At 46.4% G+C, this 20,445-nt stretch overlaps 1 protein-coding gene across 1 annotated transcript in view; it reads left to right on the forward strand.

Moving 5' to 3' along the window:
* Nucleotides 1–20,445, forward strand: part of LOC135400747 (cadherin-like and PC-esterase domain-containing protein 1) — a 116,612-nt gene that overhangs the window by 36,641 nt on the left and 59,526 nt on the right. The window contains exons 7-9 of the mRNA XM_064632638.1: nucleotides 5,048–5,223; nucleotides 5,309–5,552; nucleotides 8,046–8,150. Coding sequence (XP_064488708.1) covers nucleotides 5,048–5,223; nucleotides 5,309–5,552; nucleotides 8,046–8,150 — 525 coding nt within the window. The remainder of the gene's footprint in view (nucleotides 1–5,047; nucleotides 5,224–5,308; nucleotides 5,553–8,045; nucleotides 8,151–20,445) is intronic.

Genomic DNA, 20,445 nt, shown 5'->3' on the forward strand with positions numbered 1-20,445 from the left:
ACGTTCTCTGTAAAGTGAACAGCCTGTACGAACAGCTCTAAGTAAGGCTAGAGAAAAACGTTGATGTAGAGTGCGAGGGGACTGTCAGTGTAGAGCTGAAGAACTGCAAGCTGGCGATGGTTAGCATTGTGTTTTAGTCCGGTGTGAATCGAGATACAGACGCAACTTATTTGTTCTTTGTCTTTAGTTTGTTTCCTTTGTTTCGAATTTGTGCCCACATAGTCGTGGTATGCTATGAGAAACGGGGGGGGGGGCGAAATATATGATTGAAGCTCTTATCTGAAGACGACTAATAAGATTGAATTATCATACCTTGACCGATTGATTGAGAAAAAGATAAATATGGAGCCTTGTGTTCCCATGAAGCCGGGACAGGCTCCAGGACACGGATATAGAAGAGAAAGCTGAAGAAAAACGAAAAAAGCGGAACAAACAGTACACAAAGCGTACAAAAAGGCAATAAAAAAAACAGGGGTCAACTAATAAGTGAGTTTAGTGAACGACATGAGATAGTTCAGAAGTCCGTAAACCAAGTACAGTAATGGCACCACTGCACAATGCGACCGGTCCATGGCGCGCGGTAAACAGTAACGCGTCTATTTAAAAAAAAATGTATCGGTTAAAAGTAATATGTACGTATAAACAAAGGAATCATATCAAGAAAGGAATCAAAGGAAGCATGGTTTTGAGTGGCTGGCCAGTCGCTATAGGGACAAATCACGTGGAAGCAAAGCACCACCGTTTGAAGAGTTTGGCCAGAGTGGAGTTCTTCAATCTTCCACTTCACAGAGACCCTGGGAAAAGATCGGCGAGAAACTGAAATTTTGACTGAGTCCTTGCGAGGCTTGGAAGTGCTCAGTCTGTGGTCTGTGGTTAGCCACGAAGAAAACGAAGAGACGCTACGACGTCTATCCAGCGGGCGATATGAAATAGAGGGGAAAGGCGGGAGGTGGTGGTGGTAGTGGTGGTGAAAAGGCACGCCGTTGTCGGCCTTACAAAAGGGGGGGGGGGCAACGTCACGACTGACGCCCTGGAGGAATGTGCGTCCTGGGTCGACTTCTAAGGGAACTGTACCGACATATGTCTGAAAGCGCATTCCTTTCCCAGAGTGACACGCCAGCAGCGAATGGTACCGTGCGGGCTTGCAAACAGGTGACCTGGGTTAGGCATATGTCTGTAAGTCCGTATGGTCCCATGCGCTGCTAGCGTGTAACACTTTGAAAGGAATACGCACTGGAGCGTGTCTTTTGTCCAGCACTGTACGAGAGAGTATCTGCATGCCGGTGCACATCATTTGAAATGAACGCTTTTGAACGAAGTTTGTCGCAAAATATTTGCATTCGAACGTAAAGCACACACTGTCTAGAAATAGCGGTACTCTTCTACCAGTGATAATGCGCAATGAAATCTAAGACAAGACAAATGCGCAACTGCTGGTTCGAAACCGAAACCAAAAGTTGATTCACGAAAACGGTGCTCTCGAAAACGAGTCCCATATACTCTAAAACGTGGTTCGATAAAGCGAGCCTTCTTTCCGTTGAAACGTAATTCGCTAAACTGTAACCTCTTCTCTAACAAAAAACAACTTTATTTGAGATGGTGAATGGGGAGTAACTCTTTGCTAAAACGTTATTCTCTAGGTAAAGTATGGAGAAACCACGTGATGAAGTGGGGCGAGGGGTCTGGGAAAGAGTTAAAACTTGGGCAGGTTGGTGTGTCGTGCTAAAAGCGTTAAAAACAAGTGTGGTTGTCTCCTCTTGTTCGTCCGTTGTGTCCGGCGTTGTGTGTGTGTTGTCCGTTGTCCCGGCGCTCAGGGTTTTTAGCGGTTTTAGCATGTTTGTGCCCTCGGCAGCCCCAGCAAGGGGGGTATTCGTAGACTTCCATCGTTCTCCGCATGTGTCCACAGAAAAAAACACACGCGCCTCACCTTGAGCTGTTTTCCTGTTACCGCCTTATTTAGGAGAGGGACCAATCAGGCCGCTCCCTGGGCAACATGGGAGAGAGGGACACAGGAGAGCTGCGCAGACAGCTGACCTGCTTGCCTAGCGTATACGCGAAGTCCGTTAGGTATTCGTCAACAGACCGTCGCCCTTGTTTTCTCTATTCACTCTGGGTCCTCTCTGAGAAAGAGCCATGCGAAACGATGTCCGAGTTTATTGAGGTGAGGCGGATACTGCGTGCAACACCGTCGACGCCATCAAATGTTTGTGGAGCTCCTGACGACAACAAGTTCGTCTCAGTGCGCAAAACTGATAATGATAATTCGCGGTTTTCGTCGCGAGACAATCATGGGCGACGTCATTGTGAAAGGTCTGTGTCGAGTTATTTTGTCCACCTGAGGATTCTTAAACTTGCGCCGAGAGCTCAGCACGTTCTCCGTCTAACGTTCCCTCGCGGAAGAGAGCGTCCCGGACTGGGTTCGAACCTGAAACCTTGGTAGAGTAGAGTGACGTTGATATGGGGCCATCTGCCGTTGGTTTGTCCGAGCTACTTGCCGCCGATACGGCAGGTATCGGCGGCAAGTTGCTCGGACAAACCAACAAACAAAAAGAACCTGATATCAATAGGCAGACACACTACCAGTTAACTGGTCCGCCAAGGCCGGTACATATGATTCAGTGTTATACCGTCTCCGGCAATAATAATAATAATGATGATGATAATGGTACCGCGATGTCACACGTAAGGTTATTGCAATAATACCCGGTGCTCCTTTCAGTGCCTTCATTTCGTTCTCTTTTTGTTCGGCATTGCACAGCCGCACGAAAACCCCTCAACTGTCCCGTGAACTACTTACCTCATTTCACTGCATTCTCACGTCACTTATCTGACGTCTCACGTGTAATGCGAATAATTCTATTACTTTCGAATAGAGAATTATATTTTCGCACTTCGGGTTGAGCCAAAGTTTCTTCAAAACCCAATATATTCGAATAGTTACGAGGCTATACACACGTAAAGCACGAAGACGGCGCCGACTGAGGCCACAAAACAAAGTGAGCGCGACTTCATATTCTGACCCGTATGAACATATCGTGTATACATTCTGTACGTATGCTTATATCCGTATACATGTTATGCATATATGTATCCGGTTCGGTTATATACAACTAACCGCTTCGGGTGCGTTTCGGTTTTAACGTAATTATCTGCCTACCTACTTGTTGTTCCCCTATCTTTTATTATTATTATTATTACATACATTTTCTCTTCTTTCTCTCTTTCTTCTTCTTTTTTTGCAAGATTAAGGGGAGGCGGAATATGTTCACTGTGATATGAGAGGAAAGGTTAGCCAGACTATGGTCGGCTTGCTTTTTTTAACAAAAAAAAAACATGACGGTGAAAGAACGAGCGCATGAAGAAATGGGATTAACTCATCTGGTCAAGTATATACAGATGTAAAAGCGAGGGAATGTAATCTAGCATCGGTAGAGGCTCGACTAAAAGAAGGAACGGAGCGCATTGCGATGGTGAAGAAACACGCAATTTTGCACACGTAACATGATCGATGTGATACTACTGTGGCTGGAGCATAAAGTACGACTGGCAAATTAGTTCTTACTGTACAGTGGAGTCACGCAATATACCGTGGAAAAGATAATGGGATATTGGAGAGGTCTTGCTTGAGCAGTGCTGTTGTAGATTGGGATCGCGTATTGGAAATTAATATTAGAAATCAGACCATTCCGATTACATTCGCAAAATTGGGTCAGTACTGAGCTGTCTGATTCACAGTACTTTGTCAAAATTGAGCGACATCGGGGCTAGGCTTTGTCAGTGTATGTATAAGTATTTTTTTTTTATCAATAGAGGGGGGAAGTGGTTTACCCACCATCGCAAGCATAAGCTTGCTGCAAAGCTGGGGAGGGGTGGCGTTGTTACAGTTACGTTGTTACAGGTTTATGCATCGTTGCCGACATGGGTCTGAAGTTGAATTAGCAAAGGCTTCCCCCTGGAGGAGGTGCATATAAATAGAAGGCAGGATCAAACATTGTCGTCACACATTTCGGGGGAGTTGGGAGTGTAGGAGGAGCACCAGGTTGGCTCAACCACCAAATAACACTCTGAAACTCAAAGGACTTGCTGTAACAAAACACCTAGATGAAACAGTAACGACGATTGCTGTGTACAGTTTGTGTTAAATCAGAAATTTCTATCTGCTATTCTTAAGAGAACAAACGGTAAAGTGCCAATTTGTTCTCATATTAACTAGTTTTGCAACAAAAAAAAAGAAAAACCTATTACAGAACAGTGGACATGCGTCAGGGGTATTGCACTAATGACAGCGACATTTCTGGCAAAATGGAGGACACGAAACGTGTGCTTTAAAGGAGTACAGAGGACCTTCCAAAAAAATTTCATATTAAGACGTCTGATGAAAGTGTGTGCGTCATTTTATCGAATGGCACTAAAGGTTTTGATGTGTGCAATTTGTTTCCCTGAAAAAAAAAAAAAAAAACTCTCATAAACATGGGTTTCCGCCATTCCACGTATTACGAGGAGGAGAAGGTATGGTCTCACGTCACCGATGACGTTATAAGCAGAACTTGTTCTGGTTCGTCGGTCAGTGGGGGTCAGCGCCTTGTCCCTTTGCCGCCTTAAACCAGTTCTCCCGGAGAATTGGGGATAGAAGGAGCGGCCGAATCATTACCGAGCCAGGAGAAAGGCTTTTTCAGAACCCCTAACAGCCGAGTAACAGACGACAGAGGAGTAGCAGACAACATTTCTCTAGACCAATCAGCGAGCGTTATCCTTATAGCGTCAGCGCGATGTTCCAGACAGATCATAAGCTATTACTGCTCTTCACCGCCGTTGCGCACGGTCGCTTTGTGCGGCGTACTTTCAATTCAATTTCTGCGGTAATTATGACTCTGTGGTGTGACTTACTTCGCATGGTGCACCTTACTGGCCTACTTAACAGTTTATAGGAAGAAAACGGGGTGTTAAAAACGACTTCTGTGCTACTTTAAAATTAGAACAATGCACATTGCCGCAGCAGCACTGTGCCTTTGCCAACGTCATATTGCGGCATTTTCTCTCCTGATAGGCTACGATGAAAGTGCAGCCATTATCAAGATTCTGGCGTTTCGTGGAACGCAACTACGGAAGTCCTACCTTGAAGCTGGCCCTGGAAAGTCTTGAGGATGTCCTGGTACGAACCTTGATTGTTGCCGAGGCTCTGCTCTATTCTGCACAACAGGGCTTCACCTATCGCCATGCGAGGTAAGAACGGCTAGTCTAAACTCTGCTGCATACGGGAAGCGTGACTGTTCCACGAGATACAACAAAGTGAGTCATCTCTTTCCAGGTGTTCGAAGTGTTTCCAACTGTTGGGTTTTGATGTTACCTTCAACATGTCGTTCCACCCGACCGTAAGTGAAGTCAACGGGCAGCCGAGTTTCTACGTGAGCTCCCGTAAAGAGGACGAGCCCACTAACCGCCTCAAGAAGCAAGTCCTGGAAGACACAGTCGCTATTCTCTTCTCGAAAGAATCCGTCGCAGACGATGTGGCTGAAGCTATTGGAGAGGTCTTCGACAACCTAGGCATTATGGTAAGTGCAATTCAGGTTATCTTGGGCAGCAGCCTTTAGCACCGACTCTTCAACAAGCTTCAACAAGGAATTTCTCCACGGTACAATCATAAGTAGCTGCTGCTTTCATTTAGTCAACAACAACAGATAGGTAATGATGACGTAGTCGGATGTTTCGCCGCAGAGGCGGCACCCTATCCCATTGCTTGAGGGGGAGAAGATGGTGAATGATGATGAATGTTCAGAGTTCACGCAGGAGCCCTGTTGCTGCTAAGAAAGTGATGAGGGCTTGAAGAGCTCGTAGCTGATGCGCAGGATTGACCGGAGGCCCAATCAGTTGATGAAGGGCAACTGAGTGTGTCCCAGTGGCTCCAAGTTGGCGTTGCAGGACGCGTCGCTCAGTGAAATACTTCTGACAGTCGATGAGAATGTGCTGGACAGTACTTGGAGTATTTAGTCGAAGCTTCTGCAAGCTTCTATTTTCGAATGCAAGCCTCCGTGAAGGTTTACGTCGAGTAAAAAAAAAAAACTCTCGTTTTCATTGTTATCGATTATTATGCTACAAAATTTTTAATTGTGCAAGCTGGAAATTATCCTGGAGGATTTTAACAAAAATTATCCATAACGTGCCGAGACACGTTGCCACGCTCTACACACAACCAACAACAATTGCGTTGTTTGCGTCATTTTACAGGAAGCAGGGTACCTACTCGAGAAGATCTGTTAGCTAAAAGCTAGTAAAAAGAATAGCCATTTTCTTTGCCCGCCAGAAAACCGGACTATCTCATTCCACGCGTGATGGAGCACGGCTTGCTTTTTTTAGAGGGCGAAAACAAAGCAAGAAACAAGAGAACGGCATGTGAAATATTCCAGACAGGACTCCAAAAGGAGCACCCATGGTACATCCTGCACTGCGGTACGATTGAATTTGATCGAAAAGCAAAATAACGGAGATTGTGGTTTCACGAGCATGGCGCTGGCTACCACTAGAGTCACCAAATCTACGCTTTTTTGCCATCTTTGTCTTTAGTTTATCTCATCCTTCTTTCACCGTTTGTTGGTTTATCCTTTACTTCCTAATTCTTTTCTTTTCTTTTTTATTTACTTTATTCTTCTTTCATTTCTTCTTTTTTTTTCTTTGTGGAATAGCAAGCAGGCGTGGCAAATGATCAAGTGAGAGGTAAGGCAACGAAAAAGTGAAAGAGAGAAAAGAGTGCGTTGTATCCCGCGTGTGTGTGTGTGTATGGGGGGGGGGGGGGGTTGGACTTTTCAAATGGCGCGAAAACTAGTTTGAGGTGGACCATGTTCATTCCCGCAGGCAGCAAAGGGGGAACAAGTTTACAAAGCGATGTACCCAAAGAAGGGCCTCGCGTTTGACCAGTTATCCCTTGCTTGGCAAAGTCACGTGACCTCTCTTCCGTTCACCTACTCTCATGCGCAGCGACACAGTGTCCGCCCGCGACACAGTTGCGACACAGTGTCTGTGACCGTGAAGTTCCACTTTCTCCGTTACGCCGCCATGCGTCAAAACTTGGTGTCCTCTTGGACGACCCGAATATTATTTTACAACAGCGCGGAAGGTCCGGTGCCTGACTTTGGGGGTGCCATATCCCGAGAACTTTAAGGGCACCGAAAGGCCTGTTGTCCAGTGCTGATAACCCCAACTGTAGGAGATGACTGGCTTCACTGTATGGCGTTGATCCTACCTTGAAGAAAACAGTGGGATAGTTTTGCGAATGTGTCCGCGCAGTTAAAAACACACACTTTCATGGGATAACACGCTCAAGGTCAATCAACGTTCAGAACGATTTCGCTGCGTTTCCTGATTGGCTGAGGACGAGGGGCGTCGCGCAATTTTGTAGCACTTCGCGTGTGTGTAAAAGTGTTACAGAAAAGGCATACATCTCCCCTTTTCAACAATCAGAAGACCATACAGTATCATGATGCTGATTGGCTGTGAGCGTGTTATGTAGTGAAGTTCTCTCCCTTGGTCGAGACTGGGAGGTACCCGGGTTCGAATCCCGGTGCCGGCTGTGCTGGCTGGGGTTTTTCCTCGGTTGTCTTCAGACGCTTTCGACATATGTCGGCACAGTTCCCCTTAGAAGTCGGCCCAGGACGCACATTCCCAAGGGCGTTAGTCGTGACGTTGCCCACATCTGTGAGGCCGACAACGGCGAGCTCTTTCACCATCACCACCATCTGTTCCCTTAACGACAATGGCGAGCTCTCTCAGAAGCACCACCACCTGTTCCCTTAGAAGTAGGCCCAGGACGCACATTCCCCCTCCCCTCTCCAGAGCGTTAGTCGTCACGTTGCCCACCTCTGTGAGGCCGACAACGGCAAGCGTTTTCAGCACTACACTACCACCACCGCCATCTCTTTTTGGAGTGTTTGCCTCTACAGAAAGGAAATCAATCGCAGACGTGGGAGAGGCACATACATACACCACGCAACATCAAAAATGCACAATACGACGTACCGTGCACTCATGTCTTCTTTTTTATCTTTCTATAGGGCCTGAGCTGTCAAATCTCGCACGACCTATGCCTCAGCCGAGAGGATCTTGTGCACCTTCTCAACAACCGTAGGGAAGCGAAACAGATGGGAGGATACCGAAAGGTAAGCCTCAGTTCACCTTATGCTGATCACCATAATGTCGTTGGAAAGCATAGTCGGAATCCGAGGACGGCAGAAGACGAAAACAAAGTAAGCGAGTGCAGACGTCGGAAATCGAATCTACACATCTCTGATTGTTGGTCAGGGGTGTTAGCGTTACTCTACGCCGGCGCCTCGTTCAGAAAGCTACAAAGACCTCGTCTAACTCTTGGTTCGATATTTGCTACTCTGTGTTTGGGTGTAGTTCCGTATCGGCGACCACTCGACGTTAAAACTCAGTGGAAGCGTTTGAAAGGTAAATATTGCGTAGAAGTGAAAGAAGGTCATATACTGAATCTATAAATAGAATTATAAAATTGTGTGGTCGAGAACCTTTTTTTTTTATATGCCCATGATTTTTTTTATACGCACATTATAGGCACGTGCAACACGTCGCCACACTGTGCAGACAAACCTTACGTGTAACATCACAGTACCATTATTATGAACTAGGGATCCTCCATATGCGTCCCCTTCTCAGGGAGGCGACAACTCCGTCGTCTGCTACGAGCGCCGCCATCTTGACTCCCACATCGCATTGGGCTTCAGCGGCGGGGTTGCGTTTGTCTCGATTTTTCGCGACAGGAAAAGGGGCAAAAGCGGAATGAAGGATAAAAGGGGAGGAGCCGCAGCAACCCATGGGAGGCTCTCTAACTAGAACAACGGCATCTGAAGTACTTCTAGCGCAGAAGAAACACGGCAATGCTAAGCCTAACGGATTCGGAAGTTGCCATCTTGTAAAAGGTAGGGTCGTTGGGTTGGGTTATTTCAGCTCACTTTAGTGAGGTTAGGTTAGGTTGGGTTTGGCAGATTGCAGCTCCCCAGGCACGCACTATAAGCGGTGCGGGTATGAGACTGTGCCGCCGGTTGGATCGTGAAAACTAGAGGTGGGACGAATCCAGAATTTTCAGAATCCAAATCCGAATCCAAGGAAGGTTCTGCGAATCCACGAATCTTGCAAATCTCGAATCTTTCGAATCCTTTCTTCAAAGAAGAGTTTAAAAGCAACGGAAAAACTCTTCCACTGAAAAGTGTTTTGAAACAGAATTTGATATCTTTGTTTAATGAAAAACAAATTAAATAATAGCACACTTTCAGGAGAAAACATACAGATCTATACTTCTTCCTAAGTGTAATTTATTTAATATGTTATTCATCGACTACAGGAAATACATAAACTCTCGAGTCTGAATTCCTTCCATACAACGAAGGAGGAATCAAAGCAAAACCGTATTACTTATAAATTTGTAATATCGGACCTTTATGTTGTGGTTTTATGTACTTACCTTTATGTATGGCGCGCCCCGGGGGCCGCCGGTCACGCAGGCTTTCGGCGAACTCCAGGGGCATCAATTTTAGAAGTAAAAAAACGAACGAGTTTGGTGGATTCGAAAGATACGATTCGCAGTTTTGGGTACTGGGATTCGTATTCGCGAATCTCGAATCCGTGTCCAGGATTCGAAGATTCGCCGATACGGTTGGCACATGGAACATGGCGGATCATCTTGAAGAAACCGGCGATATAATTTAATTCTTTTATGTTTCTCACAGTATACGACGCTCATTCTTGTTTAATTTCATACTTTATTTGTTCCTGTTTAATGTCAAAACATATCTCCTTTGTGCAAATCTTCTATCATAAAAAAATCGAGTGCTCCCGATACGGAACTACATCGCCGTGACTTTTCGTCAGCCGCCGTCCCTGGAATCGTTGCAGTTTTGGGCCTTGGTGAGGCATTAGTTTTGTGTCTACCCGAATTGCTGATTCAGCCTCTGCAATTTACGCAACTATTGGATAATAACAAAACGAGCTACAGGTATAATTCCGTAATCAAGTTCAACTCAATTGAGCTGCAGTTTTGCTCTGTTGAACAACGTTTCAACGAGGTTCTTTCGTTGCTTGACGTCTGCAACTGAAAGCGATGCAATCAATAACACGTTACTGCATCACACCGTAACTGTCTTGGCGGAGGCACGCGAACCATCGGTGCTTATTCTTCGCGATAGCGTCGCCTTACACGCGCACACACGCTATCTTGCCCGCCATCCAGCCCATTACCTGTGACATTGCGCAACGTTATCCCGCATCTGCATTCGGTCACGGCCCGGCCCTCCTACGCGCCACCCATGTGGACGCTTCACTATCCCACTGTACAAAACGCCAATTCCGGGCCTTAGGAAAAAGAAGGTTGTGCCAACAGCTGTGGCCTGCCAACTGACCTTGCACCACATGTACAGTTTACCACCGGCATCGGTACAGTCTACACCGATGCGTCAGTTTCTCGAGGTGGGTCGTTTGCTGCCTTCTGCATCCCCAGAGGATGAAGCTGAGCACGGCTTGAAGCTCCCTTTTATGTCATCTGCTGAGGCCGAGGCATTCGCACTACTGGCCGCTTTGAGGCATGTCTCCTCGTTGGCGCACAGGGCCTGGACGACCCTCACCGACAATAAAGTGGCTCTGGAGGCGCTGGTCTCTTACTCCGCTGCAGTCATCAGTGACACCTACACCACGATCATCGCCCTGCACTGTGAACTTGTATCCCTGGGACACGGCGTGGTCCGATTCCGGCAGGATTCCGAGCCGTGTCGGAATTTCAGGCAATGATCGTGCTGACGCTCTTGCTCGGCAAGCCCCATGACACTGAGCAACCAACTGTCCTTCCTCTTGCGCACTCCAGGTGCCAGCAGGAAATCCGCCGCTTCATTGCCAACCGCACACAGCTGTTTCAGCAAGAAGCTATACGAACCAATGCCTTCCTTAAATCCATTGACCCTTTAATGATATATGCTGTGCCTAGCCGCATCTCGCGCATCGAGGAATCGTTGCTTCATCGGCTGCGGCTGAATGTGGCACGAACTCCACTCCTCCTCTTCAAGATGAGTCAGCATCCATCGCCTCTCTGCCCCACGTGCCAAGGAGAAGCTGACGTGCCACACATACTGCTTGACTGCCAGCGGTACGAAGATCACCGGTAGAGTCTCCGGCGCCGCCTTGCTCATCTAGGCCACCGAGAGCTCCCCCCCCCCCCCGCGGTGCTACTTGGCCCCACTCAGCACGCTGCAGTCACGCCTGTACTGACAGATTCCTTCGGGAATCTAAACTCCTGGACATGCTCTGATACGTCCTATGCGCAACGATTAGAGAAGGAGCTGTTTATTCTGTACTTTTTCATAATTTTCTGTGTCTCTGTTGCTTGTATCATCTTTTGTTTGCTTGATAGCTTTTTGGGAATAGCAAGCCTACACCGTGGCTAACCTTTCCCTTCTCTTTTTTCTTTTACTTCGCATTAAACATATCCCCCTCCGCCACTTTAAGGAATAGCTAGCCGACGGTAGTCTGGCTAACCCTTCCTCTCACATAATAATAAACATATCCCCCCTCATTCCTGTCCGCACACCAGACAGGCGCGTCAGACTAAAACAGTCAACCAAGACATGATGACAATGTCATGGGATGTGCCACCGCTATACAGTTGCAGTAGCCTGTCTCACTTCGCGCGAGCCGATATGGATGACATAAGGACGTATAGAATGTAACACGAAGCAGAAATACTATGTTGCAGGAACATGTAGTTCATCATGTTGGTCTGTGGTCGTTAGGAAACCCGTAATGCACCGACGAGTACAGCGCTGGTGTACAGGACTGCCCCAACGTCCAGTGAATTTAGACAGACAATTTATACAACAGATTTCGTGATGGACCACTCTTCATGAGGCACAAGAGAAGCGGCACTTGTATTAGCGTGCCCCTTCCCTTGTACCTGATGAAGCGTGGTTGATCCCGCGAAAGCTTTTGTATATATTAAACTTAAAAGCTTCAGTGCTTCCTGATTTTTCTGTTTTACTTTTTTTTGTGTCATACAATTTAGACGATTTAGGCGAGGGCAGTAAGAGTTTGGAGAATGCGGTATGGGCAAGCATGACGTCTTGTCCCATTCCGCAGTTGCCAATACAAATTTAGACATACCGAACGGTCTATTCTCGATGATTTCTAGCTGGCAGCTAAAGGGCCACTAAAGTGAAAAAAATTCCACTCCTCAAATAAAAGATGCCGTTATCTTGACATCAACACAGAAGGAACGGGATTCATCCGTTGCGTCGTTTGCGATTTCTGAGCGAAAGGAACCTAATAAGGAATAATAATAAGGAACATCCCCATTTTTTTCTTTATGCACATCACATCACATCACATCACAATAAGGAACCACTCTCTTTTTCTCCCTCTCTGTCCTTTTAAACAAGCGAGACGATGAGGAAATGCCTCCGATTGGTCTCCTCAAACGATCCCCCGCGATGATTGATCGGTCAAATCACGTGTGGAGACCAATGAGAGAGCTCCGCATTTTCGACCTCCTTGAGAAGGAGAGGGATTGTGAAGGTGTAAATTGCGTTTTTTTTTTTCTATCCATCATAAATCACGAAAGACGCAACGGATGAATGCCGTTCCTTTTGCATTGATGTCAAGGTTACGAAATCGTTCATTCCGCGGGGAGAATTTTTTGCAATTTAGTGCCCCTTAAGGTTGGCCCACGGGAGGGGTGGGATCCTTGTGATTATGCTCTATGGTTGCTTGGGCAGTAGAGGTTGGGAGAGTACTGCGACACTGTGACCCAATAGACCTCTCTCTGTTTGTAAACAAATGACGTCATAGTGCTCGACAGCAAGAGTAGAGTTGAACTACGCTCGAAGCTAGGGGGCGAACAAGGTCGCGCACGAAAGCCACGGTCTTGGGGGGATTACCATGGTCATTGAAATGGACGAGACCCTCGGTCCTACTTTCCTCTCAATAGGAGAAGGAGTGTCCTTGGGAAGAACCCGAGAGGTCTGCCTGCCTGATTAGGCGGCATGTTTCTCGGGAAGGGAAAGGTGGTGGAGAGGAAGAAGTGGAAGGGGGGAGGATAGCTGCGCTGCGTCCATGGGCCGACTTCAGGGGAACTGTGCCGGCATACGCCTATTACACATCTGAGGGAAACCCAGGAAAAACCCCAGACGGCACAGCCGGCCCGCGGATTCGAACCGCGGACCTCCCAGTCTCCAAGCGCACGCGTTACCGCTGCGCCACCGGAGCTGGTCTCTCAATAGGAGGCAGCGAACAAGTTACCATTTGTGGAACCCAGCCAACACCTTCCGATTTGTTTAGGTTCCAGTCTGTCTACCAACGTCATGATGACGTTGCTCGGGTAGAGTTCTATTTGTGTCGAAAACAAGGAGCAAAGCCGCAGTTCAGCCACACTCTAAAAACGTGTCATACTGCGGGTAGGATTGTAAGCTTGTAATCCGCGACAAAGATAAGAATTCCTCACGGATAGACCATTGCTAGAAAGTTCCGCCTTAAACGTGTGTGGGGAAAAAAAAAAGAATGATTCGCTTCAGGGAAGGAAAGATGTCACGGCCCACTTTGAAGGATCTCGCTAAACGCCAGCAGCTAAGGCCCGGAGCCAACGCGTCGCTCAGCGGGAACGTTGATCGAACAAACGTGACGTGGTTGGACAATGCAGAGTCCGGCAAAGAATGTGCCAAAGTTTCATCAATCTCTGTCGCGCACGAAACGCAGGTCACGCCTGGAGCGCCGTCCGTCTCCGCTTTCTTCTAACTGAATGTTTCCGCGTCTACTACACCTTGCAGCGTCTCTTGTATTCCGTCCGTGCCAGCATGTGTACATAAGCCGCTTTCCGCACGGCATTCGCGGTATGGTAGTTAGTATGTATGGATTGTGTAGATGGTGCTCTCTTGGCCGTGTTTTCTGGCTGACGCGGCGAAGGATGAAGTAAGGGGACAGAACACTAGGTTTTCTCGTGCGCGTTTTCTGATATTGACGATGCGACTCAGACTCCCGTCTCTCTCTTTGCCACGACCATTCTTTGTCCGCTGTTTAAGATGATTTTTTCCCGCTTGCTTTTGGCCTAAAAGGTGCCACACGCATTGAATGTGCATGTGGTGTCATAGTTTCTAAGTGATCGTACGATGTATTGAACGGCATACGATGTATTCAACATTGAGTGTACTCAACCTCACTTCGTGCATACAGTGGAATAACCTTACAGTTTAAGAAGAGAGCTTCACCGCACAACGCGGGAAAAGCCAACCAAGATGTCATTGCGGGCGTACACCTTTTCTGTAACGCTTTACATGGGCGTAAAGTGTTTCAAAAATGGTGTACGCCCCCCCCCCCCCCCCCGCCTTGTGTTCAGTAAATCAGGGGGCAGATAGATCTCTCTCTCTGAATACCTGTTGTGCGGTGAAGTGTTACGTATTAGACTGAAGTGTTGGCGTAAGAAACATGAAGATCGGGACGCATAATGCAGTTATCGCTAAAAATAATGATGCCGTGATGTTCCACGTAAGGTTTGTCTGCCTATAGCACAGGGACATGTTGTACGTGCCGCAGGGTAGGACTGCGGATAATTTCGAGCGCCTGATAGTCTTTTCACGTGTGCCGGAAATCTTCGACACGCGGTGCCGGACGCAATGTTTATCTCCCCCATATTGCCACCGTCCTCGGCCGGATTTGAACCCGCGATCTTGAGCTCCGCAAGCCAACGCGTTACCGACTGAGCTACCGAGGAGGGCACCAGCAGTTATCACTGGTGTTTCACAACGCCTGATAAGATAGACCTCATTAGGATCAAAATGTAAACTGCGTTGCTTATTACGGGAATTTGACTATTTAAACGTAAACACATCCTTGAAGGGCACACATCCTTCACAACACACACACGCACGCACACACACACACACACACATATATATATGTGTGCGTGCGTGCGTGTATGTGTGTGTTGTGATGGATGCATATCACATTCTGGGACCTGACTGACACACTTTGCACTGCAAGGAAATGTGAACATACACTGTTAGAAATGAACTTCACCGCATAGCACACTCCTAGCCAACCATCATCTCGAATGATATCGTTATCTGCCCTGATTTGTTGAAAACGGGAGGCGTACGCCTTTTTGTGACAATTATGAACAGCATAAGTGTCACAAAAAAGGCGTACACCTCCCGTTTTCAACAAATTAGGGCAGATAACGATATCATTCGAGCTAATGGTTGGCTAGGAGCGTGTTATGCGGTGAAGTTCATTTTTAAGAGAGTATGCTCAACGTGCAGCCACAGAGCTTCGGCTATTTTTCCTTTGTATATGTACTTGCTGGCTTGCACTGCGGCCTCCACAGGTGGCGCCGTCACCGTGGAACATTGACGTCTCGCCGAGACGCATTGTTAGCGCCGACCCAAGATCGTGTCATTTCCCTGCGCCGGGCTGACGAGCGCCAAGTAGAGTGAAACAGCTGTCCTCGGCTGGAAGTGCACGATCAACTTATAAACATATACAATCAACCCTCGATTTATGAACGTTCGATTTATGAATTCCCTCGTTTTATGAACACGAGCACAGGGAACCAAACTTTCTCCATTAATTTTTCCCTCGTTTTATGAACCTCGATATTCGAATAATGAATGAAATTTCTGGGAACCAACTAGGAGTTCACCAACGTTTTTGCCCTCCATTTATGAACGGATCGTTCCGAGGTCAACAGAAACCTTCAAATGGATAATTCCGTGGTCTTATGAATGGCGCCTGAACGGACAAAACGTTTTCCAGGTATTGCACCCTCGGTTCTTAACCCCTCAAAATCCGAACAACAAACGGGTTTTCCGTGGTCGCACAAGGTGCGACCAAGTGTTCTTGACCTCAGTTGATGAATAAGGTGGTCGCTGTCACCCGGAGATTAATAAACGGAGGTTAAAAATCCCGGAGGAAATCCGAGACCAGTCCAGTGCGAATGTGGTGACATCTCTTATTTCCAAGATTGACACAGCGGAAGGCATGGTCCAAAGCAAAATTAAACAATTTAGTATTGCATAATAACCAGAGTGTGAATGCGCTAACGTCTGTGCTTTGTGAGATTGATACAGCAGAAGGCATGGTCAAAAGCAAAATTACACAATATATGGCATTATAAACACTATCCCAACTCGGAAATACTGTTACTTTTGCTCGATAGTACTCAGTTAACTGAATTTTCGATTTATGAATCCTTCGATTTATGAACGATTTTTTGGGGAACCGAGGGTGTTGATAAATCGAGGGTTGACTGTATGTATACAGGGTGTTTTTTTTTTTTTTGTTTCATTAAGAAACTATAAGGGCTATAGACACGCTGTTTTCACATCTATCACCTTTGGGCCGGCGGACGTTCTCGACCATATGTTGCTTAACCGTCAAATGACTAATTACCTAAATATCGTTAATTAACTTTTTAATTATAAAGCTACGAAGTTGTCCCAATGAGAACATCTGTTCCTTTCGGTGGCCTGATATCGTAGCCGTCTTCAAAACAAAAATCCATTCGGCCGATCGCCCGCAAAAAAATTCGTGAAGGAACACCATTTTTTTCTTTATTTTGTTGATTGCTCATCTTCGGATGCGCGTCTTTCCTTCACCCCCAATGTGAGATGGTGAAGGAGCCTCACGACAAAACACAAAACACAAAAATGAACAGTACACGACAAGGTGTGTTGCCAACGTCAAGTATACACCCTCTAGCTTGCATTTTACTTCTGTGTTCAACTTTTTTGAATTCCGAGCAAGAACACACTGTGGTGAAGCAGAATTCTGGGGTGAACTTCTAAACGCAAACCCAAGCTAACCTAACCTAACTCAACCTAAGCAGACATACATTTCTACCGTTTCGATACACGGACGCACTTTATGGACGCACTCGCGAGCGGGAGATGTCGATATCGAAGTAGCCATCTGCACACTAGCCAATGTCTCGTGGACTTTTTTTTCCCCCTTCTACATTTTCATCTATGCATCCCTGCACAGAGGACTCAGGGTATAAAAACCGAAGAGAAAGGCTGATAGCAACTAAAAACGAAAAACGCACTTCGCACACATTTTTCGCCGAACATTACAAGGTTGCGCGGGAACCATATGCACGAATGCGTATCCTATAACAGAATGGATGCCAATAGAGCTGGGAGTAAATCTTCAGGCAAGTGAATTCCCAGTTCGGAGTAGGAGGTATCGATTCCCGTCTACCTTCACGTTGCGTCTTACGTGGGTATACCTGGCCGTGAATTATTTATAGCGTGCCGCATATTTCTGCCTGGCCTTCGCGCTACACCCATACTGTATAGCAGCGGTGCTGGTTGCCGTTTGATCGGCGTGCGTGATAGAAGTTAGGGCAGGGGGCGCTGGAGTGGCTAAGATCACCGCGGCTTAGAGTGACTCGTGGATGGACTGATCGAATTTTGTGCCCAGGCGAACTTCGGAGAAGGACACGCGGGCGGGAAGCCGATCTCTTACGCAGCAGGTACACGATGGAGGGTGGTACGCATATGAAGAGATTGACTGAGAGGATGACCTAAGGCGTGGAATTGTTGCTTCTTCGCGGTGCCTTCGAAATTACTTGTATATGTGTAAAAATGTGGGAAAGTTGCGTATGCTGTACACTTTAAAAACTGAACTTCACCGCATAGCACGCTCTGCGCAAACCATTGCCACGAATGATACACTGTTAAAATAGAACTTCACCACATAGCACGCTCCTAGCCAACCACCATTCCGAATTTTTCTCGGCAACTCCCACAATTGGGCTTCGAGGTTGGGCTTCACCTATATACCGCGTGGCAATGCCGGCAAAGCACGCTCTACAGGCATGGCAAGGAAGCACAAGGACGCAGTCGGCTTCAATTTCGGAGTTCAATTTCACCTCTCCCATTTCCCGTCTTGCCATTTCATGTTCACGGAAGCATCATGTTGGTATATGTATTTGTGCATCTTGAACAGTGTCTTTAAGATCTGAAGAAATTTAGCCTCCTACATGAAAGCTTGTGCGAGATAAAGAAGGCTTCACAGCTTGTTTTTAATCGTCATTCTTAAAACAAGACTGCACCGCATAACGCCTTCAAGCAAAACCATCATACACTCTTAAAAATGAACTTCACCATATAGCACGCTCCTAGCCAACCACCATCCGAAGTGACATCGTTCTCTCCCCTGATTTGTTGAAAACGGGAAGCCTACGCCTTTTTGTGACATTTATGAAGAAATGTTAACTGTCACAAACAGGCGTGCGTCTCGCGCTTTCCACAAATCAAGATTCAAGAGTGATAGAGGTATCACTCTCTACAATGGTTGGCCTTCAGCGTGCTATGTGGTGAAGCTTTGTTTTTAGAGTGTACACTCTTAAAAACGAATTTCACCGCATAACACGCTCCTAGCCAACCATAACCTCCAATGATATCGTTATGTGCCCGGATTTGTTGAAAACAGGAGGCGTACGCCTTCTATGTGACAATTATGAACAGCATAAGTGTCACAAAAAAGGTGTACGCCTCCTGTTTTCAACAAATCAGGGCAGATAACGATATCATTCGAGATTGTGGTTGGCGAGGAGCGTGCTATACGGTGAAGTTCATTTTTAAGAATGTACTGAATGACATCGTTCACTCCCCGAATTCGTTGAAAACGGGAGGTGTACGCCCCCTTTATGACACTTACGTAGTTGTGCTAACTTTCACGAAAAGGCATACGCCTGATTCGGCATACATAAAGTGTCAGAATTGAAACGTTTCCTAACTCCTCTTCATGACTCGTTTTACGCCTTTCTACTCCTAACCCTCAGCCGTTTTTCACCAGCACAAATACCACAAAAATATTGTTTCGCAAAAATGCATTCACATTTTTTTCACGTATCGCCTTTGCTGCTTGTTTCCCAAAATTCCTCGTGAAAGAAGCGTCTTTTTAAAACTCCCAGAAGCAAGACAACGCCGTCTATTACACTTATTGGAAAATTAGACCGATTTAGAGCAGCGCGAACAGCTTAAAATAAACTGGCAGCACGCAAAACCGGTCCTTTTCCAAGGAGAAAGTGCAATCATTATTTCAACCTAAAACGTGGAACAGTTTCATGGGGCACATTACGCACCTGACAAAACCCATTTTCCTTACATTTCTTTATCTTTCCTTTTTTTCCCCTTTCTTCTGCGGTTCGTTTTTTACGCCTTTTATCGGATGTTCTCTCGCTTTTTTTTAGGGCTCCGCGCATATAGCTTCGATTAAAAAGAAGCAAAGAGTAAAAATAAATAAAAATAGAGTACAGGCACGAATGATACTGCATTCTTTACAAGTATAGAGAGACTGGAGAACGCGTTAGGAAAAGAAGAAAAAGTTGGATAAAGGTACCCCTGGGAGGCTGCGAGCGGGAGCTCTAAAATTGGCCGATCGAAATCCTGATTGGTCGATTGGCCTAGGAGGTCTCTGTTGTATTCCGAGGGCGGCTTTCGCGAGCAGACAAAGTGAGCACCTCACTTAGCATTGTTAGAAGCGAAAAAGGACGTCGTCTGTTTTTATTTGCGGAGCGGCCGCGCTGCTTCAGGAAAGCCCCTACTGTCTTATAAATACACAGGAGTTGTGCTTGTTGACGTTTTGTGAATAAGTTAAGAGGAAAGTACGAAAAATGAACTTTCCTTGGGAACTTTGTTTTCTCTCTCTCTGTCTCTCTCTCTGCCAATGGGTCTGGCAGCCGAGTAACAATAAAGCCCCAGAAAACGAGCGCTAGGCTTCGGAAGTCATTGGTGATAAAGTATGTTTACTGAAATAAATATACACGGGCGAATGTTTCCGACTGTAAGTTTCGTAGCGTATTTCTGCATTTTTCTGTTTCGGTTGAAGATTAGATATGTCTAAGGCTTTTTTTTTTTTTTTTTTTTCGTGTACGGCAGCCTCATCGAAAGGCACAACATTCAGCTGACTACCAGAAGAGAACGAATTTATTAAATTTTAGTGCTTTTCGGAGCGACCCATACCAGAAAAAGTGCAAACATAGATGGAAATCAGAGGCAATTCAATATCACGTAAAGCTACTGTGAGCAGGACGGAAAGTGTAATTCTATTTTTCTCACATCTTTGATATGTTTTCATACCCTTCTCTCTCTCTCTACATCTCCTCTTCAGATCTCTACTACACACTCTTGAAACAGAATTTAACAACAAAACACGTTAAGTGCCAGCCATTGCACAGAATGATAATGATACCGTTATCAGTCCCGATTTGTGGAACGCGCGAGACGTACACATTTTTCTCACAATTGACATAGCCGTATATCACAAAAAGGCGGCTCTCGTTTTCAACAAATCAGGAAAGAGAACGATATATAGAACATCCCCGCATCGCACGCTGAGCGCCAGCCATTACCACGAATGATGGGGTTATTCGAAAAAAGAGAAGAGGGAGTGTGCGCCTTT

Source organism: Ornithodoros turicata, chromosome 7 (assembly GCF_037126465.1).
Source record: "Ornithodoros turicata isolate Travis chromosome 7, ASM3712646v1, whole genome shotgun sequence".
Classification (NCBI taxonomy): domain Eukaryota; kingdom Metazoa; phylum Arthropoda; class Arachnida; order Ixodida; family Argasidae; genus Ornithodoros; species Ornithodoros turicata.